Source organism: Platichthys flesus, chromosome 2 (assembly GCF_949316205.1).
Source record: "Platichthys flesus chromosome 2, fPlaFle2.1, whole genome shotgun sequence".
Taxonomy (NCBI): domain Eukaryota; kingdom Metazoa; phylum Chordata; class Actinopteri; order Pleuronectiformes; family Pleuronectidae; genus Platichthys; species Platichthys flesus.
This window is the reverse complement of record NC_084946.1, coordinates 19,624,770-19,642,577: the sequence shown is the minus strand read 5'-3', so window position 1 is coordinate 19,642,577 and position 17,808 is coordinate 19,624,770. Positions and strand designations below refer to the sequence as shown.

The following is a 17,808-nucleotide window of genomic DNA, read 5'->3' as shown; positions in this document are numbered from 1 at the left end:
GTCACAGAAGGTTACAGGTGTGTAGCTGATATTAAAACGAAAAAATCCCAGTCGTACAGGCCTTTCTGTTCTACTGCTTGGTCATAATTCATCATAACCATACAAAACCCATAGGAGATAATGTCAGTGTTGCCTTTAAGAACAGTGCATGGATATTTTTTGGAACCTAATTCAGAAAAACCAAATCACAAGTCAATGGATCATCATAGGTATTAAGACAACAGAGTCATCGGCGTAGAGGGTAAAGTGAAAGATTCTCAAAAATATAACTGAACTCCTCAGAGCTCTGGTTCAGTGGATAAAACTCAAGCTCCCACTGTTTTATCTACATAAGTTTCACAGACTATTACAGAGTTTGAGAGCTTTTCTTTTTCTTCTTCTTCTTCTTCCCAGATTAGAGGCTCAGGTTCCAGTTAAACCAGATAACGTTTGTTCCCTCGGGTCATTCTAGACCTTATCACACCTTTGTACTTCAAAGTGCTGCCGTTTCACAGCTGAATACTCCTCCATACCGGAAACCGAATCCTCCGAAAGGCAACACCCAAACCACATTATTTATTTACATCCAACTGGCCTGAAGCCACAGCTCATTTGGTTGTGTGAGTGTGTGTGTGTGTGTGCTTATGTAGTTGTGTAGTGTGAGATTTCTGTGTATTGTCGGTGTGCGTGTTGTGTGAGTGGACGAGTGGACGTGTCATTCAGGGTTGCAGAAGTGTTTTTAACAATGAGGTCAGCGGAAACGCACACACACGCTGTTGTTGTTGTTGTTGTTCAGGTAATTTCTAGTGCTGTGTGTTTTTTCTAGGTTTTACGAGTGGTTAGTCTGTGGAGAATGAAAAGGAGAAGCAACTGAAAAAGAACAGATCGAAGATGCGGAGGGAAAACAGATAGAGAAGGAAATATTTAAAAAATAGTTCATCCTTTATTTCAGTATTAAATCCTTCTTGTTTTGACTTGTCAACAAGTTTCACTTCTCTTTGATTGTAGTCGTATCTGTGTGGGTCTTCCTCCCGCTTCTTGATGTACACTCTGGCCTGAGGGGTTCTTAAGAGAGGGATGAAAGAGGAATCATCCGCCCTTCATTTACATCAATCATCTAATGAAAGCCCCCTGGCTAGCAGATGTTACATCGTTTGTACGAGGAATTGAGACATTTTCATGACTCTGTGTAAAGTTGAAGCTGATTGTCCCACGCTGACATTTCTACAGCCTCACAGATCTATCAGGGTTATTCTATAGATCTGAACGCAAGAATCAACACATGTCATGGATCATGTAACTATTCTTTATGAAAGAGTATATAAACAACCAGAACTATGTTAAATATTTAGTCCACATATGTTCTTACATCATATCAGAACAATTGCATTTATTTAATGTAGCATTTTTGTCGCCTTTTAATTGCGTCATGTCCTCTTTATCAGCTTAAACACACTGCTAGCCAGCTGTTAGCTGTTTTTCCCTCTGTTGCTATCATTGGTCACTTTAAATGGATCAGGATTTCTCGTGGCTATCTGCTGCGTTACATGAAAACAACTTCAATACATGACTTCATCCGTGAACATGATTTGCGTTTCAGTCATGTCAGGTGACTTTCATCGGGCCATGATCCCACACTGCTTTACAGAATCAGGTCTTTTGTTATTGTTTTGATTGAGAGGCCCCTCGTGGTCGAAGTTACATGTTGTACATTGAAGACAGTCACTGACTCTGCAGCTTCAACTCATATCATGAGAATGAAACATATGCCCCCTCCCTCACTTTTCTCCCTCCACGCTCGCCACACAGTATCCAGCAGCCATAAACCACATCACTCTGTGTGGTCCACTAATTACATATCGGATGGAGCCAGTCTCCATGATGAAAGCTTGACTCTGCGCTTTGTGCTTTGGTGTCAGTTGTAATATGTAAAGCAGATGTGTGTTTAATAGCTGAGCCCATCAGTGGTTGTGTAGCGCTGCCGAGTTAACGGACTTAAAGGTTGGGCCACACGCACTTAATACGTGTTCCTGTAAGAAGACTCAGGATCTAATATCAGCAACAACCCTGAGCTGTTTGTGTGACTCTGGGAACATCAGGGAACTCAGAGCTGATCCGAAGAAACTGTGGAGACACACAGCAAACATATTTATAACTATTAGTAGTACAAATTTTTAAAAAGATTATTTTCTCAATTATGGGTTTAACATATATGTTTGTAATGTGTATTTTTTATTTATAGTTATTTATCAAAACGTTTATTGTTATAATACATGACATATATATATATATCGGTGCTTTGACCCCGCAGAGCAGTAAATGCTACGGACCCTCATGCTGAGGTGTTCTGTGTGTGTGTGTGTGGGGGGGGGGGGGGGGGGGGGGGGGGGGCAGTATCAGCAGCAGCAGAGGGTTGGCTGTGACTTCAGCAGCTAAAAGCTCCTCTATCTGATCACATCCCAGCCTTGTTTCAACAACTAGCCTGGATCATCCTCGTCCTGTCAGCCGCTGCCCAACTGATTACAAACACAAGCACATTCACACAATGATTACATGCAGCTTATTCTGTTGGACTTTATGAAACATCCAGAAAGCCAGAGTTCTATTCCCCCCCCCCCCCCCCCCCCCCCCCCCCGACCTGCAGTGGCTGAAGGTCCTGGAGCGATAAGGATGCTTCAAAGTTAAAGATGTGTCGCTGATTGTGTTTCCGCCAATCCCTTTGAGGTGCTGTCATGGTGTGTGTGTGTGTGTAGTGTGGGGGTTACCCACTTGAAAGGGATATACTCCAGTGTAGTGCCGCAACTGCACATTAGTTTATTTGTCGTTTTATATCTCTTTGTAGTTCGGCTATCTTTACAAGAGGGTAAAATTACATTCAAAATCGGTCGGAGCCCAAATTGGGAAAATAACCTTTCCAGATAAACGCTGCCTTTTTGCAATGTAGAAGTTAGTTTTTGAGATTGTAAAGGTTCTGACATGATAAGAAAAAAGAGATGATTTGAGATTCCAACATAACTTTGCCTGGCTCTTTTACCCAAATAGAGGAGACGATAATGACTGGGCTCAAAAGAGAAGGAGAGATATCAAAGGTCAAATCGAAAAGGCTCCAATCAGCATAAAACCAGAAGGGTGTCCGGAGAGCGTATAGCTCAGAACTATCTGGCCATGTTAAAGAAATTGGGGAAAAGAAAGTGTGTATCTTTATCTGGATCTGCTCCAAAATGTAATTGGTTCTTCCTGATATCATGTCTCAGCCTTCGCAGACAAACGCAGATGAAAACATTAATATACGGATGCGCACATAGAACTAGCCATCGTCCTAATAGGAGGTAGACGTACATGTTTTCCTCTCAGCGATTGAGAGAAGATTTGGTTCTTTTAACAATAAACCTAAACATACGAGCAAGGCCACTAAAGAGCTTTTCAAGGGGACGAGGTGGATTATCCTCGAGCGGCTGAGTCTTTCTCCTGATCTCAGTGCAGCCGAGCAGCGTTTCACCAGCATCCCACTGAAGAGAGAGACCCCACAGCGAGCGAGAGCTGAAGGCGGTTGGGTTGTAGTTCTGGGAGAGAATCACCAGGGAAGATACAAAGTGTGGGCTGACGTCTGTAGGTCCACGATTTAACAGAGAGGATTTCTTTTGAACCCCTATTATGTGGCCATTATGTTTTAGGCATACTCCCACTTATTTTTATACTGAATTCAGCAATAGACTGTAAATAGAGTCTGACATGACCTCTTACCAAAAGATGACGAAATACTGGCTTCAGTATAGGTCATAAACTTGACCTTCTCCATGTTAGCAGATGGGACGTGAAGCACATAAAAAAGTCAGAGTTCATATTTCTTAATTTTTAGTCGTTTTTGACATCACACTAGTATTTTTGATCATTTTCCACGTAAGTTTGGTTTTAATTTGTTATTTGATGCTAATGAAACTTCTTCATTTTGTACGAAGGGAGTAAGTACTGTAAATAATCATATTTGACATGTAATAGCACCAACTTTTCATAACGGAATTTTCACAGTCAGTCAAAAAATTGAATTTTCAACTCGACCTTTTCATTGGTTTACATTCAGGTGCACGTTTGTTGTTGTCTTGGAGTAGAAGCAGTTGGTGGTTTCAGTTAATCTCCCTGATCGGAGCAGCGATTTATTTTGATCTCAGCTTTGCAGCAATCTGCTGACGCGTTGCAGCAACACAAGTTAAACGCTCGAGAAACATCCCCAGTATTCAGCCCTGCTCGAAAGAGTGTAGTAAACGTCGCTGACTCCACTTTGCTGAAGCTATTCACGTTACATAAGGTCTCCCACTACCCCCCCACCCTCCCTTCTTTGCCTCCTCTCCCTTCTTTTTTCTTCATTTTGCACAAAAGATTTGTCAGAACACACACACACACACACGCCATCAGTGCGGCGTGGCAGTCGTCCAGAGAGCGGCTCCAGTGTCGCGTCGTTTCAAAGAGCTCTTTGCTTCGCCCCTCGCTCCCCAGCAGCAGTGGAGCAGAAATGCAGAGCGTCCGGCTTTGATATGAATTTGTCGCTGATTCTCCACGCTGCCCCTGAAAAGAAGTCCAGTGGACGACTCCCGGGATGTGACGCCACAATAACACTCAGCTTGGGTCGACTCAGGTTCTTGGCACAAATGACTTTTGGCTTAAAAAAAAAACTGCACCAAAACCATCCCAGTTGAAACCAATTGAGGAGGTGAAGACGAGAGAGAGACTCTGATGTTCACAGCTTGTAGCTGAAGATCCCAACATCCTCTTCTTCACTGTTCTCCACCAACATTAAGCTTTTACCTTCAGTCGCTGTCCTTCAAATAGTTTGTTACATTTTCAATTGATCTATTTTGTATATTTGAAAATCAGATGTGATCAACATGTAAAAACTTCACGAATTGACAAATTTGTTAAACGTCGTCTGGTTCCGGTTGTGACAACCTGATGCTTTTCTCTAATTATGTTATCGTTAACTTTGATACATTTGACATCAAGACCTTTAAATACGTTGTATAGACAAACTATTGTTTGAGAAAACAATCATTTTAATTGTTAATGGAAAAATAATTGTCGACTGCAGCTCAACTTCACTGTTTCTCTGTTTGAGTAGTTTGTGACTTTTTGAGTTTCTCCTAAAAAGACACAAACCACATCTTTTTATTCAATGTTATTATATTCACACAGTAGGTATGTGTGTGTTGTGTGCATCTATGCCTGCAGGCAGTGTTGTACAGTGTAAATTGAATTTCTTTGGGTCGTTGTCGTTTCACTGGAATTCCAGTTTCTTTTGAGTGGTGAAGCAGCTCGTCTGAAGAACCCAGCATGTATGTGTCAAAACTCCCAGTGAGTGTGTGAGTGTGAGAAACATTCCAGTGTTAGAGGTATGTGAATTACGTCCTACAGAGAGAGAATGTGAAGAATCTGCTGCCAGGAGAAGGCCACTGTTGTTTACTGACGCAGTACTGCAAAGGAGGTCCGTGTGTGTGTGTGTGAGTGTGTGTGTGTTTGTGTGTGTGTGTGTGTCTCTCTCACATGCTGCTGTCACTTCCTGGTAAGACAGTTCTTAGCTGCGATTGTAAATAATTATTTTAAAAGCTCTTATACATTCAGTGCTGAGCCAAGTAATGACCTCCCGGCTTCCTGTATTTTCCCAGGGTTCATTTTGTTGGACCAAACTATTCACTTCTTAGAAACACACTCATCTGTCAATCAATCTGACGTGAACATGGTCTGTGCAGCCTCGTCGGGCAAACTGACTGAAATCATCCCTTATTTAATCTGTATTGATCTATTACAATAAACTGAGTTTCTTGGAACAATCCTGGTTATTTAGAGTGTGTTTATCTTCCATTAAATGATGTCCAGCTGATGATGTTGATGAAACCAAATGACTGCACATCATGTATCCACACATGAGAACGCTACACAGATAGTAAACGTGCCTCGACCACATTGTTCCCAGTTGACAGAAATGTGCTAGCTGGCAAACACGGCTGTGACCAATGTGTGATGATGAAATAATTCAAAACATTTCTTTTAAACTTTCAGATGTGTTACGTGGAAACAAATCGACTCATGTTGGTTAAAAGCACAGAGAAACTCTGAAACTAGACTTAAAGTTCACAAGAAAACTCCACAGAGAACATTCAGGGTCCATTTACTAAACTCCAATGAAGCTTGTTCTGAAACAAGGAGCTGGAGATAAGAATATTAATATTACATGTTATATGTGTTTATTTCAAAGTCTTTTTCTGTGTCTCGTCAGATTTGGGACATGAGCGACGACGAGAGCATCTGAAGGACGAGAGGAACAAACCAAAGGACTGGACTCTGCCCTCCATGTTTCTGTCTGTTCCTCCTCCATAGATCTCAACCTTAACCAAGGAGAAGTGGAGTGAGAGACTCTTTGTGGACGACACTGAACCCGACTTCATCAGAGCCAAGAATGTTACAACATTGATGCTGAAAAGCTTTAAAATTCCAGTTCGTCTTTATTTGGATTCAAAACCAGAGAACATTGTTAAAAAATTCAGAGGCGGGTCAAACCCCATTCGAAAAATGATTAACGGCAAAAGAATGATGTTTTTTTTTTTTTTTTACTCCTGTTACTTAATCACTTACTTAAAGGAAATGTATGAGCTTTTTTTCTGTGTTTTTTTTTTGTTTGTGTTTTTCCTCTTTGTTTAGTTTGTTGTCGGATGACAGCCACCTCGTAGTCCGGCCCATTCTTCCAGGGCGTCAGGATGTCACGTGACCTCTCGATGCCCCGCGTGATGCACAGTAGTGGTTAGTCTGACATGTTTTCCATAACCAGCCAGGTTAAGCAAGAGGCCGACATTTCTTACATGCCAAGGGAAATTGTTGACAAATCCTAGTGGGCCAATCAGAGCCCAGATACTACCCTTAGAGAGACAGAAGCTGAAATCGAGTGTTTCCGACAGAGGCTGAGGGGAGGAGCTGCAGCCATGACAGTTTATTAGAACGTGAGCGGCACACGTCTCCTCTAATGATCAGTCCCCTTCACTCACGTTCTGGAATCAGCTCCACACTCCACATCTACACTAATAGACCTTATTTGTCGGTGAACAGTCGCAGGTTGAGTCTCTCCACCGGCACGTGGACTGGATTTGCTGAGGAGCCTGTTTTTTTTTCTTTGGCACGACTTTGACAAACTACATCTGCTCGCTCACTCAGTTTGAGCTTCAGATGAATTATGAAAACACAAAAACACGGTGGACAACTCAGCACATCCATCCATCTCCCCGTCAGTTCACTGGTCTGCGATACAAACAGTGGTTAATACTAAAACCAGCTTGGTTCGGCATCACTCTTGAGAAAACATGCACAGATGTTACCGTAACACAACAGTGGCGCCTGGTACGGAAAATGTTTACTGTCGCTCCAGAAAACCCCCGGAGAAACCGAAGCTCTTCGTTACGAATGTGTCGACGCATGCACGCGTTGTTTTTTTACTCTGTGTGTGACCTGCTAACGTGTGTGATAATTTCAGTGTTAAGAAACGTAAGCCTACAACAGCTACTTAAGAACAAAGACTAGTGGAATGTTTACCTCCGGATTTATTGTCACACGTGAGATTATACTAAGGATTCAGACTTTTGTTTCCACGATTCTGTTTTCTCTGTTCTCAACTTTAAATATTTCACCAAAATCAGGTATAAAATGTATCTGTTATTAAAATGTTAACACCATATGGCTGCAGAATTGTTTTATTTTCATACTACACCTAAATTGTAATATTGTTTAAATAATGTCGTAATATTGCAAGTCATAATTCTGTTAGAAGAAAGGGGGAATTTTACAAGAATTAAGTTGTTACATTGTGGGTAAAGTCGTAATTGGACGAGAATAAAGTCGCAAAGTTAATTGTCATCAATGTGGATCATCTTGATAAATACTGGTTCAGTATAACTTTCACAGAGTGAACTGGCTCATCAGCATCATGTTATCAGAAGTATCAGGACTTTGAAATGTCCGTGTATGAAACTGTCTGTTCTGAACAATACTTGGAGGAAATGGCCTCTCTGGAGAGGAGGAAATGTTTGATGCTGGTCGACTGATATTGTTTTTATAACTGCACGACATTTATCAAGATTTTGGATCTAGAGAGTGAAACTGGGGACCATGGGTTCTGCTTGCTGGTTATTTTAAGACGTTTTTATTTGTTCTTGAAACATTGGGCCTTCTTTCTTGTTAGGTACATTATTTAATGAAATCTCAGAACTTTGTTCTTCAATGAGGCCTTTCTACTCTGAACAATTGAACCTTTTCACCTATTTGATTTTCCAACACAATCATCCCACTCGAGCACAGACACAACAGCACAGCTACATGAGACGGAGGCCACACAGGCACACGGTGGTTTAAAAGCACTTTATTGTTCATCAAGGCTACTTTACGTACAAAAAAGGTGGCCTGCCAAAACCTTTTCAGTAGGAGACACAGAGCCACAAATTGACTGTTGTTTTCTTAATACACTGTCTTTTCTTTTTTTTTTACAGTTCAGAGTATTACTACTACTAAGTACATGCTACTTCCACTTCAAAAAAGACCTTGAAAATGTGGTACAGTCAGAGTATAGAGCGACTCCTCTTTGATTTATCTGCACAATTTATTTTCATGGTGTTTACAGATGCTGAATGGCCTCCAGATGGGAACCGTGACATCCTCAAAGCTCATTTACTGCTTGGCTCCTCGCTGACGAGCAGCGAAGCCGACCAAGCTTCAGTGTCAGAATTCAAACATGACTTTTCCCTGTTGCTTGGTTCCCATCTGTAAACCAAACTCAGTCATCAAAGGGTTTTCTAAAGGAGCCCCATTGTGCCGACATGTAGAAGTGGAAATGTAACTCGCCTGCTAGCCCGTGATTATTGTTGATTTTTACACTCAAATGTTAATGGTTTGGAAAAGGCTAACGAGACGTACTGGGCTGGCAGCAACATCGATCGGTTCCACCGAAGCAAAACATGCAAACTGATCAAGAGCTGAAAAGAACAAACTCTTTTCTGTTTGCTCACGAGTGACGTCGTAGAAGTCACGCGAACAAACACAATGTAAATGAAGGCAGAACATCGGGGGCCAATGGAAGTAGCGATTGTCACTGACACCAGTGGCTCGTTGTGGTTTCATACATTTTCCGTGCTCCTGCACTCTGTTAACAAAAAAGATCAACTTTTTTCACAAAAAAGAAAAAGGAAAAGGAAAATGCAATGATTACAATATAAGGACAGGGGAAAAAACAATTAAATAGCTACATATCATTAACAAATTAATTGTTCCTCAAAAAATACCTACGATTTTTTCTCTGTACATTCGTTACGCACAGCGTAATGATGGTCTTATAGTTACCTATTATAAAAAAGTAATTTTTATTAAGTGATTTTCCTACAGTCTGTAGGGAGAGTGTGCCGAAGCGAAGAGAGCGCCTCCTACCTTCAGGGTGGTAGTGAAACAATAATGAGAACAAATAATAATAATAATAACAGACACACAAAATCGTCTGGACACAAAGCCTCGTTCCCTCATGGTTTCTAGCAAAACGTGAAGTACATCCAAACGGAGTCAGGGTCGACTGAATCTGAGAGGAGGGGACGCTGGGACAGGCCCAGTGGCAGTGAACGTCTCGCGGCTCAGACTGTTCTTACAGAAGCTCAGCTCCTGAAGCTCCCCCCCCCCCAACAGGACAAACTAACCACCCACTCTGAACCCGTTACAGAAAACACGCTGAGATCGTAGACCACCTGCTTGTGATGAAACCAACTCACTGGCTGTTGGGTTGGGATTTAAAAACATGTGCCATCAGTTCTGGCTCTGTCTGTTCTGATGTGAGAGGATGGAATGTGAGGATATGTGAGATCACTGACGTTCTGTGAGGAGAACTTTAACGGATGAACTCGTCATATTTGATTAAAGCCGAATCTGTAAACGTCATGTTAGAGACGTGCAATGACACGAAACGTGTTCCCACCTCAGGTCTACACGTTCTTCGCTCTGGACGCCCTTGAATCTTTTATGGCAACGTGTGTTCCTCCCTCATACGTTATGTCAGAATAACACGGTGTCCACAATGTCAGCTGGGAACTCTGGGACAAGTGGCTGGTTATCAGCTCAGTGTGTTGATGTGGAGATACTGAGTGTAAATGAGGCCTGTACAAAGTTACCTATAGGAGGAATGTATGCGGCTGAGGCGCAGGCTCTTCTTACAGAGGAGAACTCATCTCTTCAGGCTGCAGCTCGAACTGCAGCAACAACACAATGTTGATCACAACAGAAAGCAGTGAAGTATAAAGCAAAAATAGAAAAGTCTGGACACCAAGTCAGGAAACAACCAGTCATATGTTGAGGTTTGAGAGAGTTATGACAGCCCGTCATGAATCCACACTGAACAAGAGTTGTTTTGTTTGTTTATATCTCAACGTTGTTTCCAATGTTGTATTTTTTTCTTGGGTGGTAAAATTCAGTGTAAGACACTAACTCTGACCATCAACAACACCTTGTTTTCCAGAAGCGTTCTAGCCTGCTAGCTTGTCCTCTACGTGGTACTTCTTGGGGTGCACGTAGAGGCTGGTGTGAAGGGGGCGGTTTCAAGACGTCACCCAAATAGTCTCGCAACAATCACGTTGTGTTATTGTATCTCAGGCTTCGTGGAAAACAAGGCCCTGCCGACCGATTTGTGCCCGGCTGGCGTCTCAGCTCAGTCACGCTGAAGGCTGCAGCATCCTGTACCACCAATGGATCAACATCTTAAGAAAAGCGTTAACAGGCAGCGTCTCCTGAAGCCGACTCAGAGAAACTCAGGTCTCAATGGTTACACAGAGCCTGTCCGGAGGCTTGTCCCACTACAGATGCTTGTGACCATACTGATATTAATGGAAAACCAAAAGTACAAAACTGTAATAATAACATTAACAATAATAATATGGAGTACGACTGACCCAGCAGTGAGTGTATAGTGTCTATGTCTGTTACTAACAACAAAAGAAGTAACAACTATCGTCCAAATGAAAAGGCTAATAGTAGTTAAGATTGAAATGCTTAAAAACACTAATAGATACCAGCTATTAAAAAAAAACAAAAGAAAAAAATACATGCATCTGTAAAAGCATTAGTTTACCCTTCGAACCTTAAAGAAATCTACCAAACCACAGTGTGTAGGGGGGGGGGGGCAGCAGGGTGCGAGCCAAATATAATGACCACACCCGTGTTCAAAGAGACACAAAAAAACAAAGGGCGTGTTTAAAGAGATCTGAATAATCTTCTCTCCCCCGGTCAAGAAGCCCGACAGTTCTTTTTCTCTTTTTTTTCGGATCTTCTTTTCTTTCAACCACAAAGTGACATGCAGTGTCATCTATCCCCTCGTCGCTGTCAGCAGTTCAGTTCAGCACATCGCAGCTCATTGTCTCTGAGAGCCGCTGCACTCTGCACCACGTCCATCGACACCCCCCGCTCACTGATTTGATCAAAAGAACCTGTCTGTGCTCGTAACACAAATCACCGCACAACAATCTGGCACATGGCTTGTCCAGGTAAAGACCAGTGAGAGAAGTTAGACTCTTCATCCTCATCCTTTACTCTCCAGTTGGCTGGAAGTGAATTTGAAGGGATATTTTTAAACATTATTCTCAGCAATCATGAAGTGAAATGGTTTGGGATGGGATGCTGCTTGTCACCCACCTTCTCTGTGTGTTTTAGTTTACACCTAAATGAACCCAGGTCAAATGTGTTTTTGACGATCGGGGAACACGGTATCCAAATCGATTATTACTCCCCGATCGTGCTGATGTGTGTTTTCCATTCTTCAGAAATGCATTGAATAAATAATGCAGCGTGGTTATAATATTGGATGCATTATGTCCGGGTCCCAGAAATGTTGAATCCAGTCAGTTTGAGTTCAGTTTATCAGTCCCAGTGTTTACAGGGCCAGATTGTGATGATGACATGTCAGACCCCACCTCCTATGGCAGTAGTGCAAACCAGACCGAGTCGATCGATTGAGTTTACACCTACAGTTACACAAACAGAGGAGAGAGAAGGTGAGAGACTTAGAAGACGACCGGAGAGGAGCCTCGTCGATGGCTTTTTGTGGTTTTTGATCTGGGCATTGATAAACGTCAACGTCTACAGGTTTCTTTGGTAGCACAGTCAGGGGGTTTGTGATTATTGTCTCCAAAGTGGTTCTTTCTCATCTCTTCCATCAAACACCAGGCATCTCATTACGCAGAAGCAGTACACAACATCTACTGTTAAAAATAAAAACAACAACAACAAAGAAGAAAAGAAATTGAATAATTAAAACACCGTCTCTCCTCTCTCTCTTTATGTACATATAACTACAGACACTTGCCCGATGATGTCCTGTCAGTCCAAGAGTTGAGCCCTCATCCCTCATGACTGATTATTGTCTGACATTAGCAAACCAGAGGACAGTTGTTATATATTGCTGATTTGATCCTCTACGAGTGCAGAGAGGGAGAGAGCAGGCTCGACCCGCAGGCGGCCGCTGCCTCGTGACAGGGACATGGATGTTGGAGTCGGGGTGATTGGGAGTGGGCTGTGGGGGGCTGGGGAAGCAGGGGGGGGGGGGGGGGGGGGCAAATCCCTCTAAAATCTCTCTGGGCCCCTTCAGGAGACCACAGATGGGGAGTGGTTGTGGTTGATCATGTGACTGTCGGGGGAGGAGTTTGGGCTGCTGCCTGACGACGAGGGACTCCCCTTGTTTTTGATCTGCAACCAGGTCTCGCCCAGCGCCTTGGCGAAGTGGTCGTCCACCGAGCCGGTGATGGACACAGAGTTGGTGGCCGGCTCGGGCTCTTTGTAGTTCTTCCCAAGGCTGCGGCGGAAATGCTCTTCAATCACTGGGTCGCAGGCTGTGTTGGCTGGAAGAGCGAGGGGGATGGGCGGTGGGGGGGGGGGGGGAGAGAGGAAACAGAGATGTTTTAGTCCCCATGGTGAAATAAAACTCACTTGTATAACCGGCAGTGGGTTATTTATTACCCAACATCAGCTGAAACACTAGTAATGTGCGTTTTATTTCACTGGAAAAAACGAACTCCAACATCTACTTCACTTTTTCTTCGCAGTTTTTCAGCATTAAATCACTGTTTTACATTTCACTGTTAACCTCAATGAGATCATAGGGATTTCACTGCGATCATAGAAAAAAACTGCCACAGCGAAGATATCAACGCACAGAAAACATGACTGACACAGAGAAGAGGCCTCAACTGACTCAAACTACACACAGAGCAGGCAGGACTGCTAACAAAGCGTTCTGCGGCTGCAGTACAACAACTGATGGGCTATGAAGAGCATCACTGGTTATATAAGTCAGACTGAATGGAGTGAGCTGATGTGCGCGCATGTGCCCCCAGGGAGAAGTTAAAAACAATCCCAAACAATCCACCCAATAAGGTTTACTGGTAATAGTCAATAGTGTTCAACTGTTCCTTTAACACAAGTCAAAAATTGCTATAATAACAGAAGAAACACAACAAGCCTGTCACGTGTGAGTGTTTGTACAGATGCATGTGCATGAGTGCACTCACTGTTGGCTCTCCTGTAGTTGTTAGTGAGGCTTGAGCAGCCGTTGTGAGAGACTGGACAGTGAGACAGGTTGCAGTTGCGGTTGTTGGCCGGAGCGCATGTGATCACTGAAGGACGATTCTGAAACATGAGACAGAATTCAAAGTTAAAGTTACATCGTTTCCGACTTAACTCTTATAGATGCCAACAATGAAACAAGGCTTGTTGGGGGAAGGTGCAAGAAGAGTAAATAGAGCTTGGGAGATATATCAGTAATGGAAACAGACCAGGAGAAGAGCTGAGGTTTAAGGGAATGATTCAGTTGCCAACAGGGTTTTAAATCAATTGCCAACTTCCTCCTGTCGACCATTCAATTATCTTTGATCAAAGCAAAGTCACATCATAGAGAGGTCGTACCAGAGCTGAGGTTCACCTGACAAATTTCAAATGATGTAGTCAGGATGATAAAAAGATGTGAATGTTACCTGCTGGCGTTCCACGGTGCTGACAGCCTGTGGCACTGTGGTCATGGCTGCTGTGCTGCTTCTCGCAGGCTCCATCATGCTGTTTTTGGTTAACGCCAGTGGCTGGTCCATGCCGGCTAAGCTGGCCAGGTGGAGATGGTGGTGGTGTGCGTGGCTGTACAGGTGGTTGCTGTGGACTGCAAGTCCACTGGGCACCACCACCCGCTCACTGGGGCTCCGGCTGCGGTCCTTAGAGACCGGAGAGCTGCGATAGTCTCCATTAGGTTTCCTAGGAAATAGAGGTAGAGATAAAGAACCACATTAATTATCACAAATCAGATTCATTTAATGTCTAATGTCTTTCAGGGGTTAGGGTATGACAGCAGGAGATTGACTGTAGATTATGTATTCCGCTTCCAATTATTAAAAAATATTGTTTTTTTATTGTTCTTGCTTAATAAAAGGCCCATTTGAAAAGGAATTCTGAAGTTTAGAGAATTTGTTTTCTTTTTTCTAACCAGATATTGGATTCAAAACTACACTGGCTATCAAATGTCCAAACCTGAGAGAGTGATGAGAGAAAAAGGAGAAGAGACCGGTGGAATTTTACAAAGTGAAAAGCTGGTATAAGGCTGTTAACAGAGAAATAGATGGGGCGACAACAGACAAGATGAACAAAAGAACAATTGTATATGGGCAGGACCAGCAGACGCTATAGATACTGATCTAAAACATACACTCTCTTGATGCTGGAGGATAGACTGATAAGACTATTTAGTAAGAGCACATGCTCACACATAAACTCTCTTTTCTTGGAAGGAACACTCATATTATCTAACATGGATGAACTACAGACTTGCCCCTGCACAGAGGGGCAAAGGGGCAGAAAGTTCCAAATGACAAAAAAATCGACTTTATCTCCGAAGGGAGCATGAGGACAGCTGCACTCACTGCTGTCCAGATGAAAACCTGGAAAAACCTGCAGCATAAAAAGTTAAAGGCCGAGTTGAGGGCTGAGTCCAGCTGTGTCTCACTTTCAACAAATCTTGCCATCGCTGTTATCGACATATTTACGTTCTATATTTTTACTGTTTTCTTTCATTTGATGTCTGTTCCACAACACACTTTGACAGAAGGTGAGCTAGCCACAAACATTCCCATTCCATTTGAGAGAGTCACTTCCCACCACCTCCAAAAACAACTCAAAAACAACTCAGATTTTGGCTTCTTTTTTTCTCCCGCTCCCAGCTCTGATGATAATGACTGTAATATGTAGTGAAGTGGTTAGGCCTGATATTGTGCACACTTGCGTGCAGTTTAACAGGTAGCAATTATTTCTCTCTGTGCGTCAAATGTGGTCTGTGTGCATGTGTGTGTGTGTTGGACTGTGTATTACACCCTTCCTGCAGCTCCACTCCCCTCCTACAATTTGAGGCCCAGTTACAGGAGTGAGATTTACTGTACTAGGCTCTTGCTATCTCTTCCTCTCTCTCAGGCTTCAAACACCCACATGCTTCCCCACATCTCTTCACAAATCAACACACACACACCGCCTTTCCTCCCTTCCACACTGTAATACACACTATACATAGACAATGAAGCCTCAGTTGGGAAAAAGCAATTAAAGTGTACTTTAAATAAGTTGTGCTGAAACAATTTAGGGCGGAAAACGACATGAAATCTTGTCTTTATTCTTCAACCAGATTCTGTGTGGAGGCATTTCCCACCCATGTGAAAAGGTCTGAGTGAGAACACACAGCCGACTCAAAGGGAAAAGGGGGGGGGGGGCTGCAGCCGCTCTTTAAGGTTTGTTTGGATGCAAAACAACAAGTTCAGGCTAACAATCGTAGATCCATGTGACCAGGCAACCTGACTGCTGGGTCAAGCATCTGGAGCCCACAGCATCGTCCTCCACAAATAAATAGTCTCCGCAGAATACAGAGAGGGGGAGAGGAAAGGCTTAGGAGAGGTGGGGGGGTGCATCTGAATGGTCCGGACCTCTACGATAAGAAAGAGTGAGGTCGGTAGTTTCCTTCGTTTGTGCCGAGAGCTGACATTAGCAGAGAGACCCCCCTCTCTGTTTTCTCTCTTTGTCTTTCTTTCTTCTTTTTCTCTCACAATCTGCTGCAAACTTCCTGAGGGTTATTGGAGGGAGAGACTTGGCAGCTCTGACACAAACCCAGGCCGATGGCTCAACATCCAGCTTTTAGTTTTTTTAAGTTCCCTTTTTCTACAACAGTCCAAAATAATGTCTTTGTTGCGTTAATCTCATTCAAATCAGGTCATAATACTTTCAAAACTGTGCACAAGTGAATATATTGTTGCTGAATGAAACAACAACTTTTAATCAAATGCTACAAACTATTATCTTCAGTTTTAAGCAGAGCTCGTTCAGCTAAATGGCTGAACACATAACAAAGGTTGATCTCTCATCCCTGTCCAAGCAGCTGGGTCTTCAGTATGGTTGTGGAAGTTGTTCCAAACTTTAATCATTGCCAACGAGTGGGCATGCCCACATCCTAACACAAGAGGGGCCGTCACCGGAGCCAGTGAACAGATCAACAAATCCAACCAATGAATGGCGTGGCTGTTGAATCCATCACCGCCCCCGCCTTCCCCTCGCCTGATTGCCCAGCAAACCCCGGACCACAATTCATGCCAGGGATCATGCATTCAAAACCCACTGGGCCTTTGTCTCTCTTACTCACCTCTCAATTATCGTTAGGGCTGCAGCTGGGGAGAGGGGGAGAGGATGGAAAGGGCGGACAGGGAGGGCTGCGCATGAGAGACGGGCATGGGGCTGGTAACAAGGGCGAGAGCAGAGACAGAGGGCTGCCAGTTTTGGGGCTAGATGAGAGGTTGAGAGCAAAAAGTGGGAAACTGAGGGGGACAGCCTTTGAAACATAAAGAACTCGGAGACTTGGCTCCTATAAGGGAAGACAACATGTAACAAAAAGTTGAAAAAGTGAAAGAGACTGGGGAAGCAACTTAATATTACTTTTTTCACAATACATTTTCACTGGGTTAGTTTTCACTTTGGGATCAAGCATCAATATGGGGCAGCATTCTTCTGCAGCTGCTGATGGTTTTTGGTCAGTAGCCAAATCTGTTGTTATTGCCTGCTGAACCGCCCTTTCATGAATCAGCTAGACTATAAAATAAAACTATTACCTTTATCCAGGGTAAAGCTAACATATTACAGGGTCTGACCAATGATCTTATGGCCCAGGGCTAGTAAAAGTGTATGCAGGGCAAAGTGATCAGTGAAAAGTCAATAAAATGTCTCAAACAACTCAGTAGATGTGGAATCCAAATATACCATTGGTGTGCTATGCAAAGATACATTCAAGTTCATTCGTAAAGTCTACAGAAGGGATGCGACTTCCATGGGCTGTGAGTGGAATCAGACGTTGTTGGTGTTTGCTGCTTCCTAAAGCATAAAGAGCCTAGAGGGGTGCGTTTGATTTGTTGTTCTCATCCTTGCCAGATTTGAGCACTGATTCACTTTTCAAGATTGCTGTACACCAACATAAAACATTATATGTCAATAATTGTATCTGTAACTCATTTTAGAATAATCAAAACATTTGGTTATGGTCACATGGAGGAGCACCTTTATTTTGAATTTGATTTAAAAAAAAAGGGAGAGCATTGATTTTTATTTCAGTTAAAAATGGAAATGTTGGACTGAGCCCTGCGGCGGGCACTCACTGAAAGAACCCTTAATTTAAAACCCTCATAAATGGTCATATATCCTGAACAACACTACTTGGATCTGTCATTATATACTGCCTTTTAAGTAAGCATTCACATGACAGCCTGT

The 17,808-nt window shown here is 43.0% G+C and overlaps 2 protein-coding genes across 3 annotated transcripts in view; one reads left to right on the top strand and one right to left on the bottom strand.

Moving 5' to 3' along the window:
- Positions 1–7,691, top strand: part of atg7 (ATG7 autophagy related 7 homolog (S. cerevisiae)) — a 50,261-nt gene extending 42,570 nt beyond the window's left edge. Inside the window, exon 19 of the mRNA XM_062404914.1 lies at positions 6,248–7,691. Within this exon, the coding sequence (XP_062260898.1) occupies positions 6,248–6,280 (33 nt within the window). The 3' untranslated portion in view covers positions 6,281–7,691. The remainder of the gene's footprint in view (positions 1–6,247) is intronic.
- A 667-nt stretch (positions 7,692–8,358) lies between these two features.
- Positions 8,359–17,808, bottom strand: part of vgll4b (vestigial-like family member 4b) — a 36,527-nt gene continuing 27,077 nt past the window's right edge. For both annotated transcript variants that reach the window (XM_062404902.1, XM_062404894.1), the window contains 3 exons: positions 14,007–14,274; positions 13,545–13,662; positions 8,359–12,875 (listed from right to left, as the gene is read on the bottom strand). In XM_062404902.1, coding sequence (XP_062260886.1) covers positions 12,622–12,875; positions 13,545–13,662; positions 14,007–14,274 — 640 coding nt within the window. In that variant the 3' untranslated portion in view covers positions 8,359–12,621. The remainder of the gene's footprint in view (positions 12,876–13,544; positions 13,663–14,006; positions 14,275–17,808) is intronic.